Below are 22,396 nucleotides of genomic sequence, written 5' to 3'. Positions count from 1 at the left end.
CAGGGCATGATTTGGTTTTCCCTAATTACAGGTAGCAGTGTTTAGCTTTTAAAACATTCTTCATTTGAGTGTACACATGAATTTATTACAAATAAGTAGTGATTAAGATCAGCTTTTTGGAGTTGTGATACACAAACAGCATCCAGACTTGCAGAAGAGATGCTCCTCCAGTGTCTGGGCTGCATATTCAGACACCCGAGGATGGATGCAGATGCTTCAGTTAGGGCAGGGGAGGGTAAGGAGGTGTGGTTCTGTCCCTCTCATGGTTCCTCATTTGTAACAATTTGTGACATCAGCTACACCGTAGTAATTGTGTTCTGGTTTTATGCATTGTTGCAAACCACTTCTAGATGGAAAAATACAAATACATATCTATCTATCTATCTATCTATATATATGTATGTAAGTGCTTTTGTGACAAGCTTCTAAGGGAGACTTGGCATTGATCAGCTGTGTTTTGTTGCAGCTCTTCTTCACTTAATTCCCTCTTCCTACCATTCCACATTATCCCTTCCCCAAAAACAGCAGCAGCAACTGTGAACCATGGAAGTTAAGCTTCCTCTTAAAATCCTGTAAGGACACTGCATATAAGGGGGGAGAAAGAGGGTTATTTAATACTTTATATTTCAGGGAGTTTATTTTTGATGGTTAAGTTGAAAGAGCTAAAAAATGTTGAAACATCAGAATGAGGTTTAATTCTGTCTCCTGTACTCTCCTTCCCCAAGTAAGTGAATGGAATCTTGTGCTCTTTGCTTTAATGCTGTCACTCTGGTCTGCTCCACATCAGTTTGTCCCACTGCTGGAAGAAGTAATTCCAGAGCCATTCAAGATATTTTTTACAAGGATTTTGCAAGAATGAGCTGACTCCCCAGCACAGGAGACTGTAAGTGTTGGTGTAGTTGCCTGTATTTTTACAGTGCTGCTGTCCTGCTGGAGTTTAATTAAGACAATGCCTTTTAATTTTCAAACATCCATCAAAAATGAAAAACACACATGAAATGGACAAAATCACAACAGAATAGCGATTTTGAACGTAGCTAATGATAAACATGTCTAGGTGGAATATCCACAAGAGACTAAAGAATTTATTTTGCTTAAAGATATATAATGTTTTAATTTTAGAACCTGTTTCAATGATTTGAATATGAAAGGATTTAAGACTTGAAATCTAACTTTATTGAAAGTTTTAAAGGAAAGCACGCAGTCTCTAAGAGTATGCTAAAACTCTGGTAGCAAGGAGCAGCTGATACACAGAATCAATAAACAGGAAGCCAGCTCTTCCCACTTTATCCATGGCTTCACTGCTGGCAGAATCCTTCAGCATATGGTAGAGTGTGGAGTGAAATTCAGACTCTTCTTTCAGCTCTTCTGAAAAAGCTTCACTGGTTTCAGTGAGCTTGAGGGTTTGTACTTTCTCACCACTGAACATATAAAGAGACCAGTCGTTGTCTTTGGCAGCCCCTGCTGTAAGATGTTCACTTACCTGTTGCAGGAGAAAATGCTCTGTGAGGTGGTGCCACTGTCAGAGTACAAGTTCTGAGCTTTGTGTGTCCCATGCATTTGACCTGAGAGTGAGGAAGCCACTCCAGCTTCCAGCAGTGGGCTGTTACCTTTCTCCGGCCACACGTGGGAGCGTTTGGCTGGCTGGGAGGAGTTTTAACCATGTGTTTTAGTTCACAGGTGGAGACAAATAACTTATTCCCTCCTTTGCAGTAGGGAGCAAAGGAAACCCTACAGGCAGGCAGGAAGTCCCAGCTGTTCTTTGAAAAGCTGGCAGAGCAGATTGCTGATTTTCAGGGGCCTCTAAAGAGCATGAAGCTCTGGTGAAGCCTCCCTTGGTGACTTATCAGCTCTATTTTCCTTAGCAAGTGTCTGTGCAGTCTGTGACACTGAACTGAGGCAGCGGCTGAGGCCACCGTGGGTGAGTAAATTGTTTCTGTCTAACTGGGGCAGGGTCAGGGCTGGTCTGGTCAGACTCCACAAACCTTGAACACAACTTGCTCTGGTCCTGCTTCTCCATTCCACTTGCTGTGAGCAAAAGCAAAAGCAGCTGCAAGCAGAGCCATCTGTTCATAGGCCTTGACTTCTGCCAGGGCAGCCTGCAGTGCACAAGGACAAAGCAGACAAACCAGATCTCACCCTATTTCCCTGTGTTACAGCAATGGCAGGGCCTGCTTTGCTCAGTGCCTGGCTCAGCTGGCAGCACAGCAGGTCCCAGTGCACCAAAGGGTGACCTGAGTGAGAAATGGGCAAAAAACCACCAGGAAACTCTCTGGCACTCACCTTCCTGGGCACAGGGACATACTTGGGAGAGTACTCTGCTGGGAAAATGTTCACTCCAGCTCTTTTCAAAGCTGCTCTGAGGGCAAAAGGGCTCATCCATTTTCCTGTGATGTGGGAAAGCACCTCCTCCTCTTTCACCACTACTGCAGACAACATACACTGATTATCCTGTTGTACAAACCAGTGAAAGGAACTTACTGGTCATGGAAGCTACTTTCTGCTTTAGGCTTCAAATATCGGTATCTTTGCTATGCTGGGTATTATCCACATCATCTGCTACTCTGGGCAGTGACCTTTCATTTCCAGATCCTGAAGAAAGCCAGCTTTGTGCAGGAACTGAGAAATGAAACTGCTGTACTGATTTGTACAGCAATGAACAGATGGATAATCGTGTGTAGCTTGAACTTCGAGAAGAAACGAGGAATATTAGTACTAGGCTGCTAGAAATGCTTTAACTTCTCTCGGTAGAGCTGGGAAGAGAGAGGAACAATTTTCAGGTCTCTAACAGATGGAACAGGACTCATAGTAAATAACTGAAATTAAATATCCAGCGCAAAGCTCCTGTGGAAACATCCCATATTCTTAATCAGGGACACTGTAATAATTATGGGGTTTTTTTAAACTGCAAATGTTTGGTTAAAAAAGTTATTGACGGTACCTTAATTTGTATCTGAATGGTTGCAAAGACTGCAGTGATTGTGAAGAGTCCCTCATCCACACCAGTAGGGTGCAGTTCCCAGGCCTGATAGGGCAGGTTCAGGTGAGCATCCTGAAGAAAGGCTACTGTATAAAAGGCACACATCCCAAAGGTGATGCTCTTTTCTTCTGCTTCGTGGGTTATGTTGGTGATGCCATCAGTTCTCCACTGCTGGCCTGGACAGAGGATGGAAAGATACAGTGATGTTCATGGAAGGTTTCTGGCAGTAATGCTGAAGTAAAACAAAACTAAAAAAGTAATAAAGAAAATTAAAGCCCTAAAGCAATTCACATTGAAGTCCCCAAACTATTTCTGGGGTCCAAACTGGCCCTTATCTATATAGTTAGATTTTAACAACAGTCCAACTCAGGTATAAATTCCACTATTCAAATTTAAAATAAATTTATGTCCTAAGTTTGTACCTGCAGGATCCCATCGGGCTACCACAGGCACTTGAAAATAAATCACATTATCAGGGAGCCTCAGGGTTATCTGTACTGCTGCCTGTGTCCCATCTTCAGCCTCCTCTGGGGAATATGGGTACAGCTCCAATCCAACATCCAGCAGCTTTGGCAAGAGGGGAAAAGGACAGGTAAGGGGTTTATCAGAAAATGCAGGTTTTTCCTTTGAGTTCATCTAACCAGTGCAAGGTTTTTTAACGCACTATTTAAACTGTTTTGCTAACATTGCACATTTCCAGCTACAACTTTGAAGGCAGTAGAAGGGCTGTACCACGAGGCCTTGGAGCCCTCCTGTGCTGCTGAAGGCAGCCCCAGGGCAGGGCCATGCCGTGGGCACAGCCATTTCCAGCAGAGCCACAGCCTCTGGAAGCAGGAGCAGCTGGGAGCCAAAGCAGGTGTAATTCCACTCTGTCCCGTGTCAGAGGGAAGGGGAGGTCACAGGGGCTGGGAATGAACATCCCAGGCTCCTCCCTGCCCACAGTCCTGCTCTCTGAGTTTGGCTCGTTGGGAATTCTGCTTGTTAAAGGTTTCCATCTTCACAGTGCAGTTTGTGGGTAGGTCAGCACTAGTGGGAACCAGAACACAGTGACCACAGTCCCCAGCCTGAAGAGCCTGGAGCTGAACCAGCGGTGATTTTTGGTACCACCGTGCTTTCACCTTCCACATAAGAAAAGCTGACGATTGGCAGACCTTGCCTCGTTGGTTTGCTGCTCAGAAGCCGTGTCCAGAGCATGTGACAGCAGTGACAACCCTGAGGAGCGGCTCCCCAGGGCAGCAGGGGCTGATCCCTTTGCTCCCTCACCTCCACCATGCTCCAGTCCCCGACGTCCTGGACCTGGGGCGGCAGCTGCAGGGCATCGATGTGGTACACACCCCCCAGGGGCAGCAGCTGCTGCAAATCAGCGACTCGCGGTGCCTCTTCTCTGCCTCCTGCCTCCTCCCGCAGCAGCGCATCCTCTTCTGGAAAACCCCGCGGACAGCAGCAGTTAACCCGAACTCACCGGCCTTGCCCACCCTCTCGGCATTCCCTGGGCTGGAAGCGCTTCACTGCGGCATTCCAGCCCCATCTGCCGGTGCTCCCCAGGAATCACCGAAACGTGCGGAAAGGGAGAGCTGGGCAGCGAAAAGCACTTCTGGACTCGGGGACCAGCTTTTGGATCTGTGGCCAGTTCCAAATGATTTCTATAGGAATAAGGACTTACTGACGAAATGCGTCCATCGTTACCCCCAGAAGCGTTTCACAAGCACAGTAATACAGCAGGTTCTGGACAGGTTTAGTAAGATTGTATTGACATGAACAGAAATGAAGCAAATACAAAGATATATAAAAATAAGGCACTAAAAGGCCACATGTTGAAGGTGAAAGACATGGTAATTATGAAGAGCAAGAGAGATTTAACATGAAAGACAATTTTCAGATAACAAAGAGAAGTAATTATGCATAGAAAAAAAGGGAATTGTCTATCACAAATGTAAGAACTTACTGTTTAACTAATTGGAAAATGTTAGTAAAAGGCAGAAACACTGTGGACAAAAATGGCCACAAATATTGTGGCCATTAATATTTAAATATTAATATTTAAAAAAGCCAAACCAGCCCACATAAAACATCACAAGGGATGGAACAGGAGGAGAGAACTTAATGTTGACAGGAATCAAGAAAAAAGTGTTCAATACTGTAAAAACAGCTAATGTAATTGTTATGAAATTTGCTCAAAGAGAATAAGACCATATCAAAAAATGACAACTCTCTCTAAAAACTGTCTTCGAGCTTAAAAAAAAAATAAAGTTACAATGGTGTTAATTTTATGTCAAATTTAGTTATATTCTGCAGAGGTTTGACTCTGCTGTATCACACACCATCATAATGTCCTTTTGCAGATATTCTGAACAACAAACTTATCAGAAGTAAAAAACATTTTACTGCATTTAACAGTGGCAGCTTATACTTTAACTCGATTTTTAAAATAATAATACAAAAATATATAGGTATCTTCTAAAAAAACTATTTACTGTCCCAATGTAATTAATCTCATTAACAGTGGTACAGTAACGGGAAATTCAGAGAAAATCTGTTGTTGCATTTTTGTTGCATTTGTTTTTAACCCTCATTTACCTGACTCCTTGTTTTGAACTTAAGGTAACTGAGCAACTTCTCACTGCTATTCTCAGAAGTGATTGTAAGGGTTTGCAAACCATAAACATGCCAGAAAAACCAGTTTTTTCCTTCCTTCCTTATTAAAACAGATGAACAAGCTGGAAAACACTCAGGTGTAATTGGTATCTGTGCACATCCACTTCACCTAATACTGTGGTAGGGGCTTTCAAAGCCTGACAGAAATAAAATACAAATTCCTCCACATGAGGCCCAAGTCCTTTATAGTCTCTTGAAAACCTTGTGTTTAGGGTCTAGTCTGACGACTGGTTCACTGGACTATGCTCAGTCCAAAGTGTTGTGGGGTGGGAAAGACAAAAAAGGCTGTAAAGTGCAGCTAAATTATGCTAATAGTAGTTTGCAGTTGTTCTATTTAAGTCAGTACCACAAGAAGACTCACTCTTATTAAACCAAATGACTACACCACAACACTGGAGAAATTTTTAACTTACATGGGAGAGACAAACAGTTTTATTTCCTAGAATAAATAGGAAATTTTCCCTTTTACTTTAAGCACCCATTTAGGGAACACTCAGTAACACCCCACACTACACCAGTGCACACCACGATATGCATTGGAATCATCATTTTCTGAGGAAGTAAATCTCCCCAGAACCTGGGAAGTTCAAAAGATTGTGTGTCTCACACATAAACATACGTATAATAATACACATATCTATACAAACATGATAAACATGTACATAAGCATAAATAAAAAATAAAAGTAAGTGTGGGGGCAAACTCCATTCTCCTATCTGTCCCATTATCTCTCCACATTTAACAATCATTAACAGAAATGTCAGCAAAACCCAAATGTTATCAAAACATCTCTATATTTATAAACTTTGATCCATTCATATGAAGGTACTGCAGTGTTTCCATGGATCATGGGATGGCCTGGGGTTGGATGGGACCTTAAAGTTCAGTTCCAGCCTCCTGGACATCTTCTACTATTCCAGGTTTCTCAGAGCCTCATCCAGCCTGGCCTTGGATGTTTTCAGGGATGGGGCAGCCACAGCTGCTCTGGGCAACCTGTGCCAGGGCTTCTCCACCCTCACAGGGAACAATTTTTAACATAGAAAATACTTAGCCTAAGTACTTTTTTAGTGCTGCACGTAAAAACTAACCCCATACCTTGTGATGGAACATCCAAGGTGTCTGAATTCTGCTCAGTTTTCTCCTCTGTCTCTTTTACATCATCTGTGTTATTGCTTTTTTCTTTCAGTGAGGCAACACTCTCCTAGACAAAAAGCAAAAGACATTTTTCCATTAGTCAGAGACAAACACAATGAAGAAGAAGGTATCACCTCCCCCAAGGAGACCCAAGGAGAAAAGGATATGGAACCATTTGTATCAATCTTGCTACAGGGTCAAGGTTTTAAGAGAAGTAATTTCTACCTAGCTAGCAAAAGTATTTTGATTAAAGGTACTCTCTAATTTAGAACTGGATTTATAAATAGAGATAAAGTAATTACTGCATTTCTACAGCAAATTCCATCTTGAGCTCCCTGAGTACCAAACAAGCACCAGCACCCAACACTTTTTCACCAGAGTGTGCACTCAAAAGTTGTGGTTTTGCTGATTTTACAGCCAGCAGAGTGGCACCAAGTAAAATACAAGTCGAGGCTGAATCCAAACCAACACTGAAACTGTGCCAGAGCCTTACCTGTGGCTTTGGCCCGTGCCTGACCCACGATATTTATTCCCTTTTAAACAGTATTTCACTTTATTTATACACAGGAATGTGGGGGAGGTCAAGGCACAGCCAGACAGGAGGATGCTGAGAAACATTCCCTTGGATTTCCAGACAAACATCCAACCCAGACAGGGATTCATCCATGCCACAGCAGGCTCCTCTGGAGGCACAGCACCTTCTGTGCTCTGGCTGTGGTCTGCCAGCACCTGGGAAGAACACACATCTCCAACAGGACAGGAGGTGAGAGGACAGAAGCTGAGAGAAGTGGAGCCTTCAGAGGGAAGAGGAAAATTCACACAATGGATCGAGATGTGGGAAAGAAAAAGAGGGAATAAAATGAAGGAGCTTAAAGAAAGTCTGAGAAATGCAGGTGAAAAGTGCCAAAATATTTGATTTGTCATACAAAAAGAGAAAAAAAGGAACCAAGAGACATAGGATTTCAAGCACTGATTCATTACAAAGGTGTTAGGAACTGAAAAGGAGAAAAGCCACGATCATGAATTCCATTCGATCTCCATTTGGTCCCTGCATGGATCCCAGAATTTACTCACTTAAGAGTTGGAGTAAAGGATACTTGTGGGTCCCTTTCTACTCAGAATATCCTGTGAAATTGCTTCAAACATATTAAGCAGGCCTAAAACTTGATGTTTTGTCAGTTATTTCTGCAGAAATTTTAGGCAGAGAACACAGGGCATTCATCTGAAAGTCACAGGTGATACACAAAGTGCAAACCCCAAATGCAGTAAGGACAACTCTAAACCAAGCAACCTCCATTACACCTAAAGCAAACATATTCCATGGAAGAGAGCTGAGGAAGAGGACAGGCAGCCAGAAATTGCATTTGAAAAGCCCTCTAAGAGCAAAGGGTCAGCACACAGAGCAGCCAGGCACCTGCACAGCCAACACCTGCTCAAGTCTGAATCTTATGCTGCATGCTGCAAATTTTCCTAAGATTGGATTCCTGCAGGGATTTTGTGAGGCTGTCAGTTTTGCAGAAGCAGAATCCACTCATCTGTGCACGTGCCAGATATCTATAGAAATGTCTTCCAATGGCACTTCAAGCTTGATCCTTCTCTTAAACCACCAACTAAATGCCAACTGCACACCCTGTCCGAAGTTCCCTTTCTTCTTTCCATCTTTCCATTCCCTTGAGAAGATCTACGACACTGTTGACACAAGCTACCTTTTCCTATGAAACATTTAAGGATTTGGCTGTCCTGCACAGGACACTGTGACTGAGCTTCAAGCGTAGGATACCCTTTGAGGAGGTTTTTTTGACTTACCTTTCTCCTCTCAGAACTCGTTTCTTCCGCAGCAGGCATGCTGGGTTCTTCCCTGCCTTCCTCCTCCTCTTCTCCTGGTTCTTGCCCAGAGTCTTCTGGATGCTCAGCCAAGTCCTTGGTGTGTGAGGCCTCCTGCCTGGGCAGCCCTTGGCACTGCACCCACAGGGGAGACAAGTGGTCATAGTGGGTGTGCAGCACGCGGATGGCCACGCTGCTCAGAGCCAGCGATTTGGGCAGGTCAAAGGCATGTCCTGCCCCCTGGAAAACGAAGTTCCTCAACCTGGGAAGGGCAGTGACAACAACAACAGGCCCTGGTAAGATTGGCAGCACTTCACTTGGTGTTTCCTCACAAAGGGTCAAATCTCTTTGGGGATTTGCTGCACCATCTGAGAAATGTTGTGGGTTGTCACAGTGCCTCTGGTGGCAGCTGACTTAAGACCCTCCAGCACAGCAATTGCTGCATCAAGGGGATCACAAGTTCCAAAAGTCATGACAGGATGACAATGAGGCAGGATCAGTGGCAGCTCTTCTAGAAACTACATTCCTGGTGAAACTCATTTATTGGGAAAATCCCTGCACAACTGTCTGTGTTACATCACTCTCGGCACCCTTCAAAATAATTTGAATAGTATTTTATTTTAGATAAGATAAGCTGGTCACAAGTTCTAAAAATTTTCTAGTAAAGCAACACCCAGCTTTTAATTGTTGGTGGAATAATTAAAGTGCATCTCTGCTGGCCAAAAGGCTTTAACACAACCCATATGGGCTCTTCCTGCAGGTCAGTCTGATATTGCTTAGCACCCACCCTTCTACTTCTCTTAACAAAATTCACAGCAACAGGTCCTTAGTCAAGCTAAAGTCCTTTTTAAACCTTATTCCTTATATTTATGGTGTGGGAGTAAGAAATCTGCTCAAAAATCTCATTTTGAGAATGTACCATTTAAATGGTAATCTAATAAAAATACAAAACTCAAGATTCAGAAATGATAGTGCATCCCAGCCTCTAAAATATTTTCTGTAACTGAGCACAAAGTATCAGTCACTGCTTTGCAAGCAACTGGAAGAACTTAGAAAATATTAAATGCATCAGCAAGAAACACTGCTTCCAATGGAATTTCAATTCCATCCATGAGCTTCATTGTTTTTCTTCCAAATTTGTTCTGGCAGTGACAGGGTTCTGCTGTTGCATTTTAAGAAAGAAATTTATGTATATCTAAACCACTCCTTAGCAACAGCCAGCACTGAGACTCTGCAGAATGGATGCTATTCAACAACAACAACAAAAAGATGATGAGAAATTCATTCTTTGTGTTTACTCAACAAAGCCAAGCCTCATTTCCAATTAATAATTTCAGTGTGCTGTACCTTGCTTTCTTCTTCAGATTGACCCAAATACAGAAAGTACTATTTTTATCCTTTATGACTGTGTGCATATTCCCGGTTTCAGAATCTTCATACACACTAGCTGTCTACAAAGAAAAGAGCCAATTAAAACATGTGTTATTTATTTCACTTTGATTTACCTACACTTACTTGACTAAATAAATTTTAAAAAAATATAAGAATAAAAATACACTAGACCAAGCCCAGCTGTGTTGTATTTATGTACTAAAGCACAACAGCTATAAACTCAAATTTGTTTCTTAAAATTTGAACTGTCTTCCATTTTTCCCTCTGACTTCATAAATTCCGTGAGCCAAGTGCTGCCAAATAGAGATTCTTCCATTATTTCCCTAATTCTCAGGATAAATGATTAAAAAATTAACAAAAAAAGGATTTACTGGGTGATGGTTGACTCCTACCCCAGAGTCACTGCAGATCATTTTATCATTTAGGCAACATGAAACTTGTGAAATAATTATTATATTGGGAGATTATTCCTAAATTCAATAAACAAGAATTCAACATTTCTTAATTCCTGTGGGGTTTTGGCTGTGCACATACAACTGGTTCACTATTTCATTAATATTCCTTTGCTAAACATACTTATATATATTTGATTAATATTCTTGAGATAGCAAGGTCACTATCTACACACGCAGCTCAAAAAACTCCCCAGCACAATTTCAATTTCTTGTCTGAGCACTCTTCACCTTTCCTAAGAGCTCAGTTTCAAAAATATATTAATCACGTGAACTTGTATTAAAATAATGTGTACACAGCAACCTTATGAGGTGCTTTTCACATCTACATTTTTTTGGCACAGTCAGCAAATTTCATACACCACCTCTTGTTTTCATCATCTCCAAATCTCACAAAACTTGCCAGTAGTTTATTCTTGTCTGACTTAATGATGAGATTTTTCACTGTAAAGTTCAGATTTTCAGGAGTTTTGAATAATTACAAAGTCTGGCAAGTGCTATAAATTATCTGGAAACTCAGAGACTTATCTCTGTGACTGCTTAGGACCAAACAAAGCCAACCATTATTAAAGAAGACTCGGAGTTACACTTATGAGCACCTGTCACAACTCTGAAGCAGTAAATCTCACTCACTTTGAGCAGGTTCTGTGTAGCCTCATTGTACTTCTGATGAAGCAGATCCTGCAATTGCAAAATAAATCCCAGGTACTGGTCTCGTTGTTTTTCTGTGATCTCATCTGGTGATGTCTCCAACAGAAGATACTCAAACTTCTCAATCAACTAGAAGACATTTACATGGGAAAAGTATTTGTTCTGACACCATCCTTAACATATTGTGTGTTCTGTCATAAAAAATGAGGCAAGCCTACCTCTTTTGTACCTGAACAGATTTTGGTCACAAAAACAACCTTTTTTTTTAATAGACAGATAGGAAATCTACTTCAGAACCAAACCAGCCAAATGAAACCTATATTACACATGAAAACTTTCCCCCCAGTTTCTGAAAAACTTTCTGAAAAACAACATAAAGTCAGCACAAATGAAAATAAATTCCTAAATTTACAGAGCACAGATGGCTTAAAATTACTTCACAAGCTATCAATGGCTGGTGGCTTCTGTTGGTAAAAGTCAATTATGGGAACTTTTGCTCTTACAGGACATTTTACTGGCTCAGGTGTTACAAAATAAGGCTGTTGCCCACCAAAGCATTTTTAGCTGACATGAGCTTGTATGCTCTGCTTTAAAATGGAAAGGAATATGGGTGTTGGAATGCTAGACCACAGCATAGAAACATGGCACATAAATCCCTTAAATGCATATTTAGAGTCAATACACATCTTCTTCGTGTTAACAATAAATGTGTAACTAAATAAAAACAGAAAAATTGAAGAACTTCTAGGTGTTGAAGGTCTTTCAGTCATTTGGCCATGAAAAAAGGGAAAACAGAGTTAGAGGGGGTTGTAAAGGGTATGTTTAAGCTTAAACTGAAATACACCATTTTCACACTTACATTTAGGACCACTTCCTCCTTCTCCATCACAAGCTGAATGTCCTCATCGTGGTCATCACGCCACAAGCTCATGAAAGTGTTGATTTCCTGAGGTACAGTGGGGTCAGGAGTCCCATCACAGCTGAGGTAATGCTCCCACTACAGAAGAGTTCAGAGAAAAGTGGATACAGGTGTGCTGCACACTGCTATTACAAGAGAAAGGAGGATTCTGAAAGACAAATATAGTGACAGGATTCCAACACCACCTGGCTTTGTTTTTTTCCTATACCAGGAAAAATGGTTTACTCTGATATTAATGTGGTAAGATGCTTCTGCCCACCTCACACTTGCTGTTTATACCTACTTATCAGTGGGTGCTCCACAAAAGCAATGAACTCAGTACCTGCCACAAGGGAGGGGCTGGAAGAATAAAATGACTGAGAACAGAAACAAGGAAGGTGCAGTTGGAAGAGGCAGGTGGGTCTCAGATCAGATTCCGCCAAGAAAACTGAAAATTCCTACACTGGCAATAAAGTTAAGAGCCTCTAATGCAACATGTTTACTCCTCCTTTCTCTGCCTCTGAAGGAGATTTCCTCTCCCTTACCAGCATTATTTCTCGTGTTGTAGAAACCCCTGGTAGAAATGTGAAGTCCTAGATCAGTGGGTTTTTAAAATAATGTTATTTTCAAATCAACTCTTGGTCGTTCCTATAAGTGGTGGAAAGAAAAAGAGTCAGTGGCAGACTAAACCCATTTAATGCCAAACACAAGCCTAACATTGGCTCTTGGGATCAATCTATCACCCACAATGGATATTTTTCATCCATAGAATAGGATATTAATGAAACACTGTTTTCATTCCTGTTTGCTGTGAAGACTAAAAAGCCCAGGTTACTGAAAATTGCATTACAAAGGAAAATATATCTTTTAAAGCAAAAGCACTTATAGGATTGCATTCCCAACCACTCCCATCAGCATTCCTACTGACTTCAAACAAAGGAGCAGTAGGGGATTGCTGAGTGCACTGGAAACTCCTGTTTAAAAGACTGATCAATTTGCAGTAGTAAGACATCTGATTTCTTTTTTTTTTTTACATTTTTGCACTTAACAGAGAGCCTCACTTTTATTGTCACATACTTAGAAGTAACAGCACTTACTTTGAGAAAAAGGATAAATTTCATGGTAAGTTGTAAATGCAACTTCATCTAAACTGAATTTTTTCAGAAATAGATGTGGAAACTCAGGATCTGCTATTATATATTTCCTTTGCCCTAAATAATCTTAACAACAGACTAACAGAAACTCTGGCATTTCCCATAATCTACCAGTGTTTTATCAGACTTATTTTAAAATCAATAGTTCTAGTTTGTCAAAAACATCCATAAACAACAGCTGTCAATGATCACAAGCTGTAACAGAGAAATACCAACTGCATTCATAGAAAAATTGTTATAGTGAGTGGTAAAGCTGTCAAAGATGCTGTGGTACCTCCAATTTTTTTTAATATTTCAAAACCCAACTGAGCAGCTTGATTCAACATCAGACTTTGCCCTGCTTGGTGCAGGAGGTTGAGCTACAGAACTTTAGAAGTCCTCTCTAACATGATTTATCCTATGATTGTGAATTTCTTCTGCAGAGACTTTAAAGGGATTAAGCAGTACACAAGAAAAAGTGAAAATCCTTGTGTACACAAGACTGTAGGACATGAATCCTGTGGTTCCTTACCTGACCAAACCTCATTATCAGACTGTTACTGAGTGATGTGTCTGCAGGATTCACAGAGTGAAATCTACTCCATTCCCACACCTAACCACTTAAACTTGAACCTGACAGGTACAATATGCCATTGGGTAATGATTTAATCACCATGGATGTCACCCTAAACTGCAGCCATCAACTAAAAGCCTAGCTGCATTTTCATACATTTCCAGCCCTGACCTGGGTTTGTGCCACATCCTTCAAAATTCTTGCAAGCTTCTCTCTCTGAATGATGACTTGTGATATCCAGGAACAACTGAAACAAATGCTCTACAGAATTTCTTTTTAAGCCCTGGCAGAACTTTTTTTTTTTTAAATGAAATGGTCAAAAGCAGAACAAACTAAAGAAATAAAAGAGAAAGAAGATACCAGAACATCTGAAATTACAATTCCTTGTGACTGTTGAGGTAAGGTATGGGGCATTGATACTCTGATCACCAAACAGGCTCCTCTTTGCCCACATTTCTTTTCTGTGTGCTCCAAAGTAAAGAAGTGAGCATGGCCTGTCACTGCTTTGAGACAAAATTCAAAATGCTTTCATAGCACACACCTACATTCAAGAACTTGAAGCTCCTACAGCCTCTTCCTTGCCAAACCTCTGGGCAGATTTTGGGAAGAAAGGTTACCTTGGCTTGTTCTCTGTAATCCATTTTCCACTGCTGTGCAGAAAGAAACTTCTGTTCCAGTGAATGAAGTTCTGCTAGTTCAGACTCCCTCTCTACTTGATACTGTGAAAAAATAAATATATATCTCAAACAGAGCAGTTAAACATTTGGCTTATTTATTACAATTATTTTACACAGAAGAAACAAATTTGGGATATTTGAATGAGTTATTATTTAAACAAATCCAAACACTGGAGACTTGCTTTTTTTATTAAACATATTGAGAAGACTGCAGTAGTTTGCAGTATGTTACTGTCATCACAGTAGCTGCTGAGCCATATGACAAACAAAATGTGACATATGATTGTAACCTCTCACTCGAACAGTTTCCATATCACCATCCTGGAGACAGCTCTAATGGGAGCCGTCAAAAAATGTAAGCAGAATTTGGAAAAAGTGTGCAAGGTAGTTTTACTTTTTTCCCTTTAAATTTCTATTATTTTAAGGTCATATTCTCCCTAGGAGGAAAAAAATATTCTGTGAAGTAAAAGAGGAATAGACAAGAGTGACTACTTCAAAAAAAATTAGTTTGTTGTAAATCTTTTTTTTTTTTCTAAACACAAAAATATTTATCTATTACCAATCAGTTTCTGTTCTGAATGCCCAACTGTTCAGAAAAAAATATATACATAGTCTAATACACACACATATATATACACAAATCATTGTATCTGCCTGAGCAGGGAACCAATTAAGGAATTTGTACCAAATATCTTCATGGGGAAAAATACATTCAGTTGAAAACACAGTGGAAATGGAAAACAAAAAAGGTATTTAATCAAAGTGATGAAACACATATCACAAAAGGTAATGCATTTAAATTTATCAAAACTGGAAAATTTCCTCTATATTGTTCCCAACACGTAAGGAAAGGAAGGAACTAAATTCCTATATTAGGAAGTTAATTAAGGAAATTAATTCCTATAAATGACTGGCATTTTACAGGTCTTGTCTCGAGTTTAGAAATAGGATTAGATTTTTTCATTGAGTAAAAAACTAACCTTTGCCTCTAGCTTTGCCAAGTGCTCCTGATACAGTCTCTCTCTTTCAAGTCTTTCTGCTTCTTCTTGTTCAGCTCGTAACTGAGCTTCAGCTGAGGATTGAGAAAGAGATCAAGGACATAACTGTGCTTTCCGAAATGATTTCTAAAAAATTATTTGGTTACCAGCTGTAATGATAAAACCACTGTAAAATTAACATTATGAGCAACACAAATGTTTATCTTTCACTGCACAGAAATCTCCCATATGAAGATTGATGCAAATTAATTTGAATACTACCAAAACACACTCTCTGGCACAGCCTCTATGAGTCTGTGAGGATACAAGTGGAAACAAGGACCAGCAAGTGCAGCATCAGGAATGCTCTCTCCATCTACAGCTTCAATGGACAAAGGATCTCAATCCAAAGTCCTGAGTGAAACTCAGTGCTCTAATCCAAAAATCCTCTTCTTTCCTACAACCACTGGTTTCCTTCAATTTTAATTTTACAGCTGTTTGTGCATTGAAATCCTCTTCAGGATCTGCTACACAGTTCTGGCTTCTCTTTGCTGCCATAGGGACCAGAAAATTAGAGAGGATGTAAAAACTAAAACTGATTCAACCTCTAAGCCTTCAGTCTAAAACAGCACAGTCTGTACCTCAGTCCAGATGTTCCCAGTGACTTGATGTCATCACCTCCAGGTAAATCATGTCAAGTGTGTGTGTGTGTGTTGCACTGAAGGAAGTTCCCAAATCTGCCTGTGCCCACCTGAGCTGCCACTCCCACCACAAAGTCTTACAGTGATTGTCACTGGCAGTCACAGCATGCTCAAGCCCCCACCAGGATGGATTCATGGTAAATTATTTCTTCCCAACTTCCGAACTGCAGTAGGAACAACTAGAAAAGAGAGTATTGCTCTGACAGGGAAGTGAGATGCAGCATCAAGGACAGGGAATTTGGCCCACACCAGAAAGGAGGCAAGAATCATTTGTATTTGTGAAACAGAGAGCAATTCACATCTAGTTCATGATGTTATTTTCAGCCCATTTATTTAAAATAAACAATCTGTCTATCATATTCCCTCTATATGAAGTGCACAGTACCTCTCAGCTTCGCTTCCCTTGCTTTCTTCGATTTTCCACCTTTGCCAGTGGACTTCATGTTTGCAATAATGGAGAACAGAACAAACGTCAGTATTATTTTAATACAGTTTGGCAGTTCCATAAATCTGTAACTTTGCCCTTCCAATATGATCCCTCAGTTAAGATTTTAGACTCCCTAAACAGCCTCCAGAAGAGTAATGAACATTTTGGACTCAATTTTCTTCTCTTTTTTATGAAAGGTCTTACCATCAATGTATTTCTCTACGCTAGACATTCCCAAACACAGCCACAACATGAGAGTATTAAAATCTTTTGGTTTAATGTAGAAATTGAATAACAGGCAGATCTGCTAAGAAAGTAGATGTTACAACTTCAAACATTTTAGGAAATACTGGAAAATGTATTTTGGGACAAGCCTGGAATTTAGAAGCATCTAATTCACAACACAAAATACCAGAGTTCTCTTCTCTTCTCTGTTATAAAATCTCACTGCAACTCCAGACAGTTCACTGTTCACCTCCAGCATAATCCTAGAATAACTATTTTAAATTTGAGGTTCTCAGAAATTATCTGACCACTGGTCCTTCTTCACACACCATGCGTGTTACAAATACTCTTATTTCACACTTTGATTCTGGCTATCACACATTCAGATATCAATAACTACTTGTTCACTTCACACTACTTGGCATGGCAATGAATACACTGGCATAAGTATATATATAAATGCAACTTTGAGTACAGAGATTGCCGTGAAGCTGGGACAAACCCAATGGTGACAATAAAGAGTCACTGGAGTCTGAGTGCATCTTATCACATTTGCTACCAAAGCATTAGTTTGCAAAATTATCCCAAAATAGAGTCAGTAAAACTCACACTTCTAGTCTTTAGGATTTCGGGGAAGAAATTGTTCTTTTCACTTTGATAAATAAATAGACAAACAAACAGAAAATGGAACATCTGCTTGTTTCAAATACTTGCAATCATGTTTTGGTCAATTTCTTTTTACATTCCCATGACTTAACAGAGCACTGAGAAGAGTGAGATGCACAGCTGGGGTAAATAATTTCATTATCAGTGAATTAAGAATAACCCAACGGATAAATGTATGCAACTCAGTTTCCCATGGACTTCTGCCTGTTGTCCCTTCACTTCTCTTATTCTGTGTCTACCCAATGGCTCAAATACCAGAATCCCAGAATCATTCAGGTTGGAAAAGACCTCTAAGGCCATCGAGTCCAAGCTGGACCAAATCCCCACCTTGTCACCGAGCCCAGAGCACTGAGTGTCATGTCCAGTCACTCCCTGGACACCTCCAAGGATGGGGACTCCAAACCTCCCTGAGCAGCCCCTTCCAGTGCTTGACAAACCTTTCATTATGAAATTCCTCCTGATGTCCACCCTGAACCTCCTCTGGCACAGCTTGAGGCTCTTCCCTCTCATCCTGTCCTTTGTTCCCTGGGAGCAGAGCCTGATGCCCCTGGACCGTCCCCTCCTGTCAGGGAGTTGTGCAGAGCCAGAAGGTCCCCTCTGAGCCTCCTTTTCCCCAGGCTGAGCCCTCCCAGCTGCTCCTGGTGCTCCAGCCCCTTCCCCAGCTCTGTTCCCTTCCCTGGACATGCTCCAGCCCCTCCATGTCCGTCCTGCCTGGAGCTGATGGCGCCACCAGTGCCCAGCACTGGGGACAGTCACTGTGCTGGTCCTGCTGCCACCCCATGGCTGGGACAGAGCCGGGACAGAGCCGGGACACCGCCTCTCCGCCTGGACACCGGTCGCCAAGCCAAACAAGCAGCGGCTGCAGTGGCCATGCTCTCAGCAGCGCTGCAGGAACACTCGGCCTCCGTGCAAAAGGCACAAAAGCTCCGTGTCCTGGAGACGCCGCCTCCTCCTCCACATTCAATTAGCCCTGGCCAGCTACCTCAGGGGAAAAAAAAAATCAGATTAAAAAATTAAAGACAACACCGGGCGTGTTTCTGCCTACCTACCTTTTTTTTGGGTTTTGGACCCTAAAAAATAAAAAAGGGGGAAAAAAAGGAAAGGGAACATCAGACAACAACGTATCAGCTAGAAAGGAATAATTAGAAAAACACTTCAGTTACAACTAGATATGATAATCTATTGAAAAACTATGACAATAACTTCAATACTGTAGAAAATTAGCCACTTCGCACATGACTCTTGGAATGAAGTTTGTTAACACAGAGCCATTCTGGCACCGGAGTCAGAGCCCCCACACGGGGCACCCACAGCAACAAACCCCGGCACAGGGATTTACACCGGGGCTCACACAGGAGATAACGCGTCCTTAAAGCCTTTTTTCCACCTCCAGGGACAGCTGGCAAGGAACACCCCGTTTTACACTCCACCACCTCATCCTTCCCCGCTCCACCACGTCACCCGTACCCCAGGCCCCTTCCCCGCCCCACCATGTCCCGCAGCGGGTGGCGGTGCCCGTGTCCCTCAGGATGGCGACCCCGGGGATGCAGCAGCCCCAGCGGGCGGCAGTGCCCGTGCCCGCGGCCCTGAGGAGCGCGCTCCCGCAGGCCCCGCCCCGCGGGGCGCAGGCGCGGCTCGGGCCGGGCGCGCTCCCGGCGCTGCCGTAAAGCGGCTCCGCGGCGGCGCCGGGAGGGAGCGGGTGAGGGCCCGGGCCGGCCGTGAGGGAGCCGCGGGGACGGCTCTGGGGACAGCTCTGGGGACAGCGGGGACGGCTCTGGGGACAGCGGGGCGCCAGGCAGAGCCAGGGGGACGTGGCGGCCCCAGGAGGGCCCCAGCGGGAGCGGGGAGGGATTGCAGTCCGCTGTGATTTGGTAGCGTCCAAGGCCGGGTGGGTCGGGGCTCGGAGCAACCTGGGACAGTGGAAGGTGTCGGGGTTGGGACGAAATCATCTTTAAGGTCCTTTCCAATCCAAGCCCTTCTGTGGTTTTGTGTTTACAGAAATAAAAGTCAGTTACTTTGTCACTTATCCTTACGTTTTGCCGGCGCACACCGGACTCAATTTGTAATGCATTTAAAGAGTCCTTTAAAGAGCAAAATTTATGACCGCGAGAGTTGCAGGAATATACGTGTATATGTGTAAAATGGATATATCTATATATACAGTATAGGAATATGTAATACATAAATAAAAATGGAGATAAAAATAAATCAAAATATGTTATTATAAACATTGCTGTATAAATATATAAAATACATATGTGTTTTATTTCTAGATCTTTACCACTTTATTTGTGTATCTATGAAGATACAGGTTTTTTAGCAGACTGTAGAAGCAGCCAGGCCAGCAGGTACAGAACTGTCAGGGTGTGAGAAAGCAGCCAGTGAACAGCACAAAGTCTCCCAGCTGTTGAAAGTTATTCGAAGTTTCTTGTTTTCTGTTTGAGGGGGGAGGGGAGAAGAGAATGAGAAACTAAACCGAATAAAAAGTAAGCAAAAGAAAGAAGAGAGAGAGTAGAAGCAGAATTAGAGCAAACTGTGCTCAGTAGGATACAGAAGTTTTAGGATGGCTGAGGTGATTTACTGACTCACAGAGAAGGCTAATTTCAAATTGATTATCCTTCAGGTAACAAAACCCAGACAACCCCAAAAAATCACACAAGGACAGAGTTCACTGAAATGTAAGAATGGCCAATTCTTTAAGAAGTGAAGTGATAAAACTGTACAAAAATGTAAGTGTCTTAAATGCCACCAGCACCTTCCTTAACCAGAAAATGAACCCCCCTTTCACTGTGCACTTGGTTAATTAAAAACACATTATTCTTTTCTCTCCAAGCTGCTGTACCTTGGAAGGGAGTATCCCAAAGGAGCAGACTACTTCAGAAGCCGTTTGAAAGCAGCTTTTCTAAAAAACAAAGATGAGACAGACCCTGAGAAAATTAAGCAACTGATTGCCCGTGGAGAATTTGTGATAAAGGAGCTGGAGGCTTTGTACTTCCTGAGGAAATACCGAGCCATGAAGCAGCGCTACTACAGCGACGACAATCCCTGACTGTGCCTATAACCACACACACCCAGGAAAGGTAACAATAAAAGAGCTCTAACTGCAAAAGAAGTGAAATGTAAATCCTTCCAACCCCTCTGAAGCACAAATCAGAGAGCTGCTTCCATGCCAAGAGTCACTTGAAGGGTTTGGGGTGTGCAAGTTATGGGTAATAGGTTTTCCTCTGCTGCTTTTGACCTCCTCAGACTAAAACTTCAGGTATGAAACGATTTTGCAGGAAGGAGTGGTTGCAGAGCCCTGTTCTGTTTCACTTCAATGTATGGGTTGAACAAAAACTCTTCTTACCCCATAGCTGTGTGTTTGGGTGTCAGTTAAAGGTGCTATGCTTGTTACCTGAGAGATGAACCTGATTTTAAAAATGCTCCACACTGAATGATCTGTTTCCCCTGGAAATGAACACCTTCTTAAAAGTGAAGTTCCCTGCCCTGGAGAGGGAGTGCTGTGTTCAGTCCTGGTCTGCACAGTTCAAGAAAGAGAAGGTGCTACTGGAGAGGATCAAGCAGAGGCCATAAATAGGAGGGGTCTGGAGCATCTCTTATGAGGAGGGACTGCAAGGAGCTGGGCATCTTTAGTCCAGAAAAGAGAAGACAGAGGGGATCTCATCAATGCATATAAGTATCTCAAGGGTGAGTGCCAAGAGGATGGTGCCAGGCTCTTTTCAGTGGTGCCCAGTGACAGCACAAGGAGCAGTGGCCATAAACATAATGCAAGAAGTTCCACCTCAGCATGAGGAAGAATTTCTGTACGCTGAGGGTGGGAACAGCTGCCCAGGGAGGTTGTGGAGTCTCCCTCACTGTGGACATCCCAAACCCTCCCTGGAGTTGTTCCTGTGTCACCTGCTCCATGTGACCCTGCCTGGGCAGGGGCTTGGATTAAATGGTTTCCAGAGGTCCCTTCCAACCCTGACTATTCTGTGATTCTGTGAAAGTAAATTCCTCAGTTTTTAACTTCATCTGCTCAACTTGCAGAGGCACCACCTTGCTGTGTCAGGAGACAACTGCAGGGTCAGGAAAGGGGGGCGTTTGAACAACAGTGCTTTAAGCACTTGGGCCCTGAAGACAATTCCTGCTACTGCTGATTTCTGCTGTTGTGTAACTGCTGCAGCAGGAATAGAAAACTTGATCTTTGCCCCTGGAAGAGAAGTTTTGCCATGGCTGTTTGCTCCAGGCTCTCTGTGAGCTTTGGCTCTACTCACACTTGTGTCAGAGCTGACACTGTCTGGAGTTGGTTGGTGTTTCCACTAAATAAATGACACTGGAGAGAGAAATAATCTTTGAAATATAGGTAAGGAATCACTGCAGTAGAGCTGTTGGCAGTAGCAAGTCTTCACACTGGCACTAAAGAGTGTTTTAAGGTCACTCAAAGAATTGCCAGCAAAACATCAGCAAAATCACGAGTAACATGAAAGTCAAAGTGTGACAAAGTCCATTCGGCAAGGTTCACTCCACTATTTACTAGATGGTTAAGGCACACAAAGAAAACTAAAATCTAAAATCAATCTAAAACCAAAATCAACCAAAACATATCTCTGAGGATGCAAAAAGGGTAAGGATGGAAAAGGGTATGGATAAAAGGAATAAGGGAGATGCTCCTGTTGAATCACAAAGTTCAGAGTGGACCTCCTTGCAAAACTGAGCCCCAGATCTGAGCAGTGGTTTATGCCTGAAGTTTTAACAGCAATTAAACTTAACAGCACTTAGTCCATAGTTTAAAACAACTTAAGATTCATACAGAATTTCTTATAAGCACAACAGCAACTCCCTCATAGGCCTGAGTTACTTGCAAATCTACAGTACTTACAACCTCTGACAGCAGTATCCATTGTACATTTTCTATAGTATATCCACACTCACAGTCCTGAAGGAGTATGTACAAGGTATAAAATTCCCCTGGAATTCACTGAAGCACGTACCTTGGATACCTTTGCATCTTGTCAGTAGCTGAAGGGCTGAGCCTCAAGGAAGTGAGG

The 22,396-nt window shown here is 42.2% G+C and overlaps 2 protein-coding genes across 5 annotated transcripts; one reads left to right on the top strand and one right to left on the bottom strand.

Annotated features, from left to right (window-relative positions):
• Nucleotides 1–1,133: 1,133 nt before the first annotated feature.
• On the bottom strand, nt 1,134–17,287 carry LOC136361625 (dynein axonemal intermediate chain 7-like). Of its 3 annotated transcripts, XM_066319669.1 has the most exons (14): nt 16,434–17,287; nt 15,351–15,442; nt 14,311–14,412; nt 11,948–12,085; nt 11,071–11,217; nt 9,941–10,044; nt 8,576–8,855; nt 6,731–6,836; nt 4,244–4,401; nt 3,403–3,547; nt 2,942–3,156; nt 2,284–2,451; nt 1,986–2,099; nt 1,134–1,483 (listed from the first exon to the last, which is right to left on the bottom strand). In XM_066319669.1, exons 1-14 carry the CDS (start codon nt 16,552–16,554, stop codon nt 1,208–1,210), a joined length of 2,166 nt encoding a protein of 721 aa, XP_066175766.1. In that variant the 5' UTR covers nt 16,555–17,287; the 3' UTR covers nt 1,134–1,207. The 3 variants fall into 3 exon arrangements, with proteins under 3 accessions (XP_066175766.1, XP_066175767.1, XP_066175768.1); XM_066319670.1 differs by lacking the exon at nt 1,986–2,099 and having other exon boundaries at nt 1,135–1,483; XM_066319671.1 differs by lacking the exons at nt 1,134–1,483; nt 1,986–2,099 and having other exon boundaries at nt 2,360–2,423.
• A 1,725-nt stretch (nt 17,288–19,012) lies between these two features.
• ETFRF1 (electron transfer flavoprotein regulatory factor 1) lies at nt 19,013–20,478 on the top strand. 2 transcript variants are annotated; one of them, XM_066318519.1, is made up of 3 exons: nt 19,013–19,065; nt 19,990–20,095; nt 20,200–20,478. In XM_066318519.1, exons 2-3 carry the CDS (start codon nt 20,051–20,053, stop codon nt 20,413–20,415), a joined length of 261 nt encoding a protein of 86 aa, XP_066174616.1. In that variant the 5' UTR covers nt 19,013–19,065; nt 19,990–20,050; the 3' UTR covers nt 20,416–20,478. The 2 variants fall into 2 exon arrangements, with proteins under 2 accessions (XP_066174616.1, XP_066174615.1); XM_066318518.1 differs by lacking the exon at nt 19,013–19,065 and having other exon boundaries at nt 19,671–20,095.
• Nucleotides 20,479–22,396: the final 1,918 nt, after the last annotated feature.

Source organism: Sylvia atricapilla, chromosome 5 (genome assembly GCF_009819655.1).
Source record: "Sylvia atricapilla isolate bSylAtr1 chromosome 5, bSylAtr1.pri, whole genome shotgun sequence".
Lineage (NCBI taxonomy): Eukaryota > Metazoa > Chordata > Aves > Passeriformes > Sylviidae > Sylvia > Sylvia atricapilla.
The sequence above is the reverse complement of the archived record's forward strand: the minus strand, read 5'-3'. Positions and strand labels throughout refer to the sequence as shown.

Excerpts from the sequence above, each read along its gene's own strand:
- LOC136361625 (XM_066319669.1), bottom strand. The coding sequence starts at position 16,554 with ATGGAACTGCCAAACTGTATTAAAATAATACTGACGTTTGTTCTGTTC. Across the intron at positions 10,045-11,070 it reads CTACACAGAACCTGCTCAAA|ACAGCTAGTGTGTATGAAGA; the intron begins GTGAGTGAGATT and ends TTTTCTTTGTAG. Across the intron at positions 2,100-2,283 it reads ATGTCCCTGTGCCCAGGAAG|GCTGCCCTGGCAGAAGTCAA; the intron begins GTGAGTGCCAGA and ends TGTGCACTGCAG.
- ETFRF1 (XM_066318519.1), top strand. The coding sequence starts at position 20,051 with ATGGCCAATTCTTTAAGAAGTGAAGTGATAAAACTGTACAAAAAT. Across the intron at positions 20,096-20,199 it reads TGATAAAACTGTACAAAAAT|CTGCTGTACCTTGGAAGGGA; the intron begins GTAAGTGTCTTA and ends TTTCTCTCCAAG.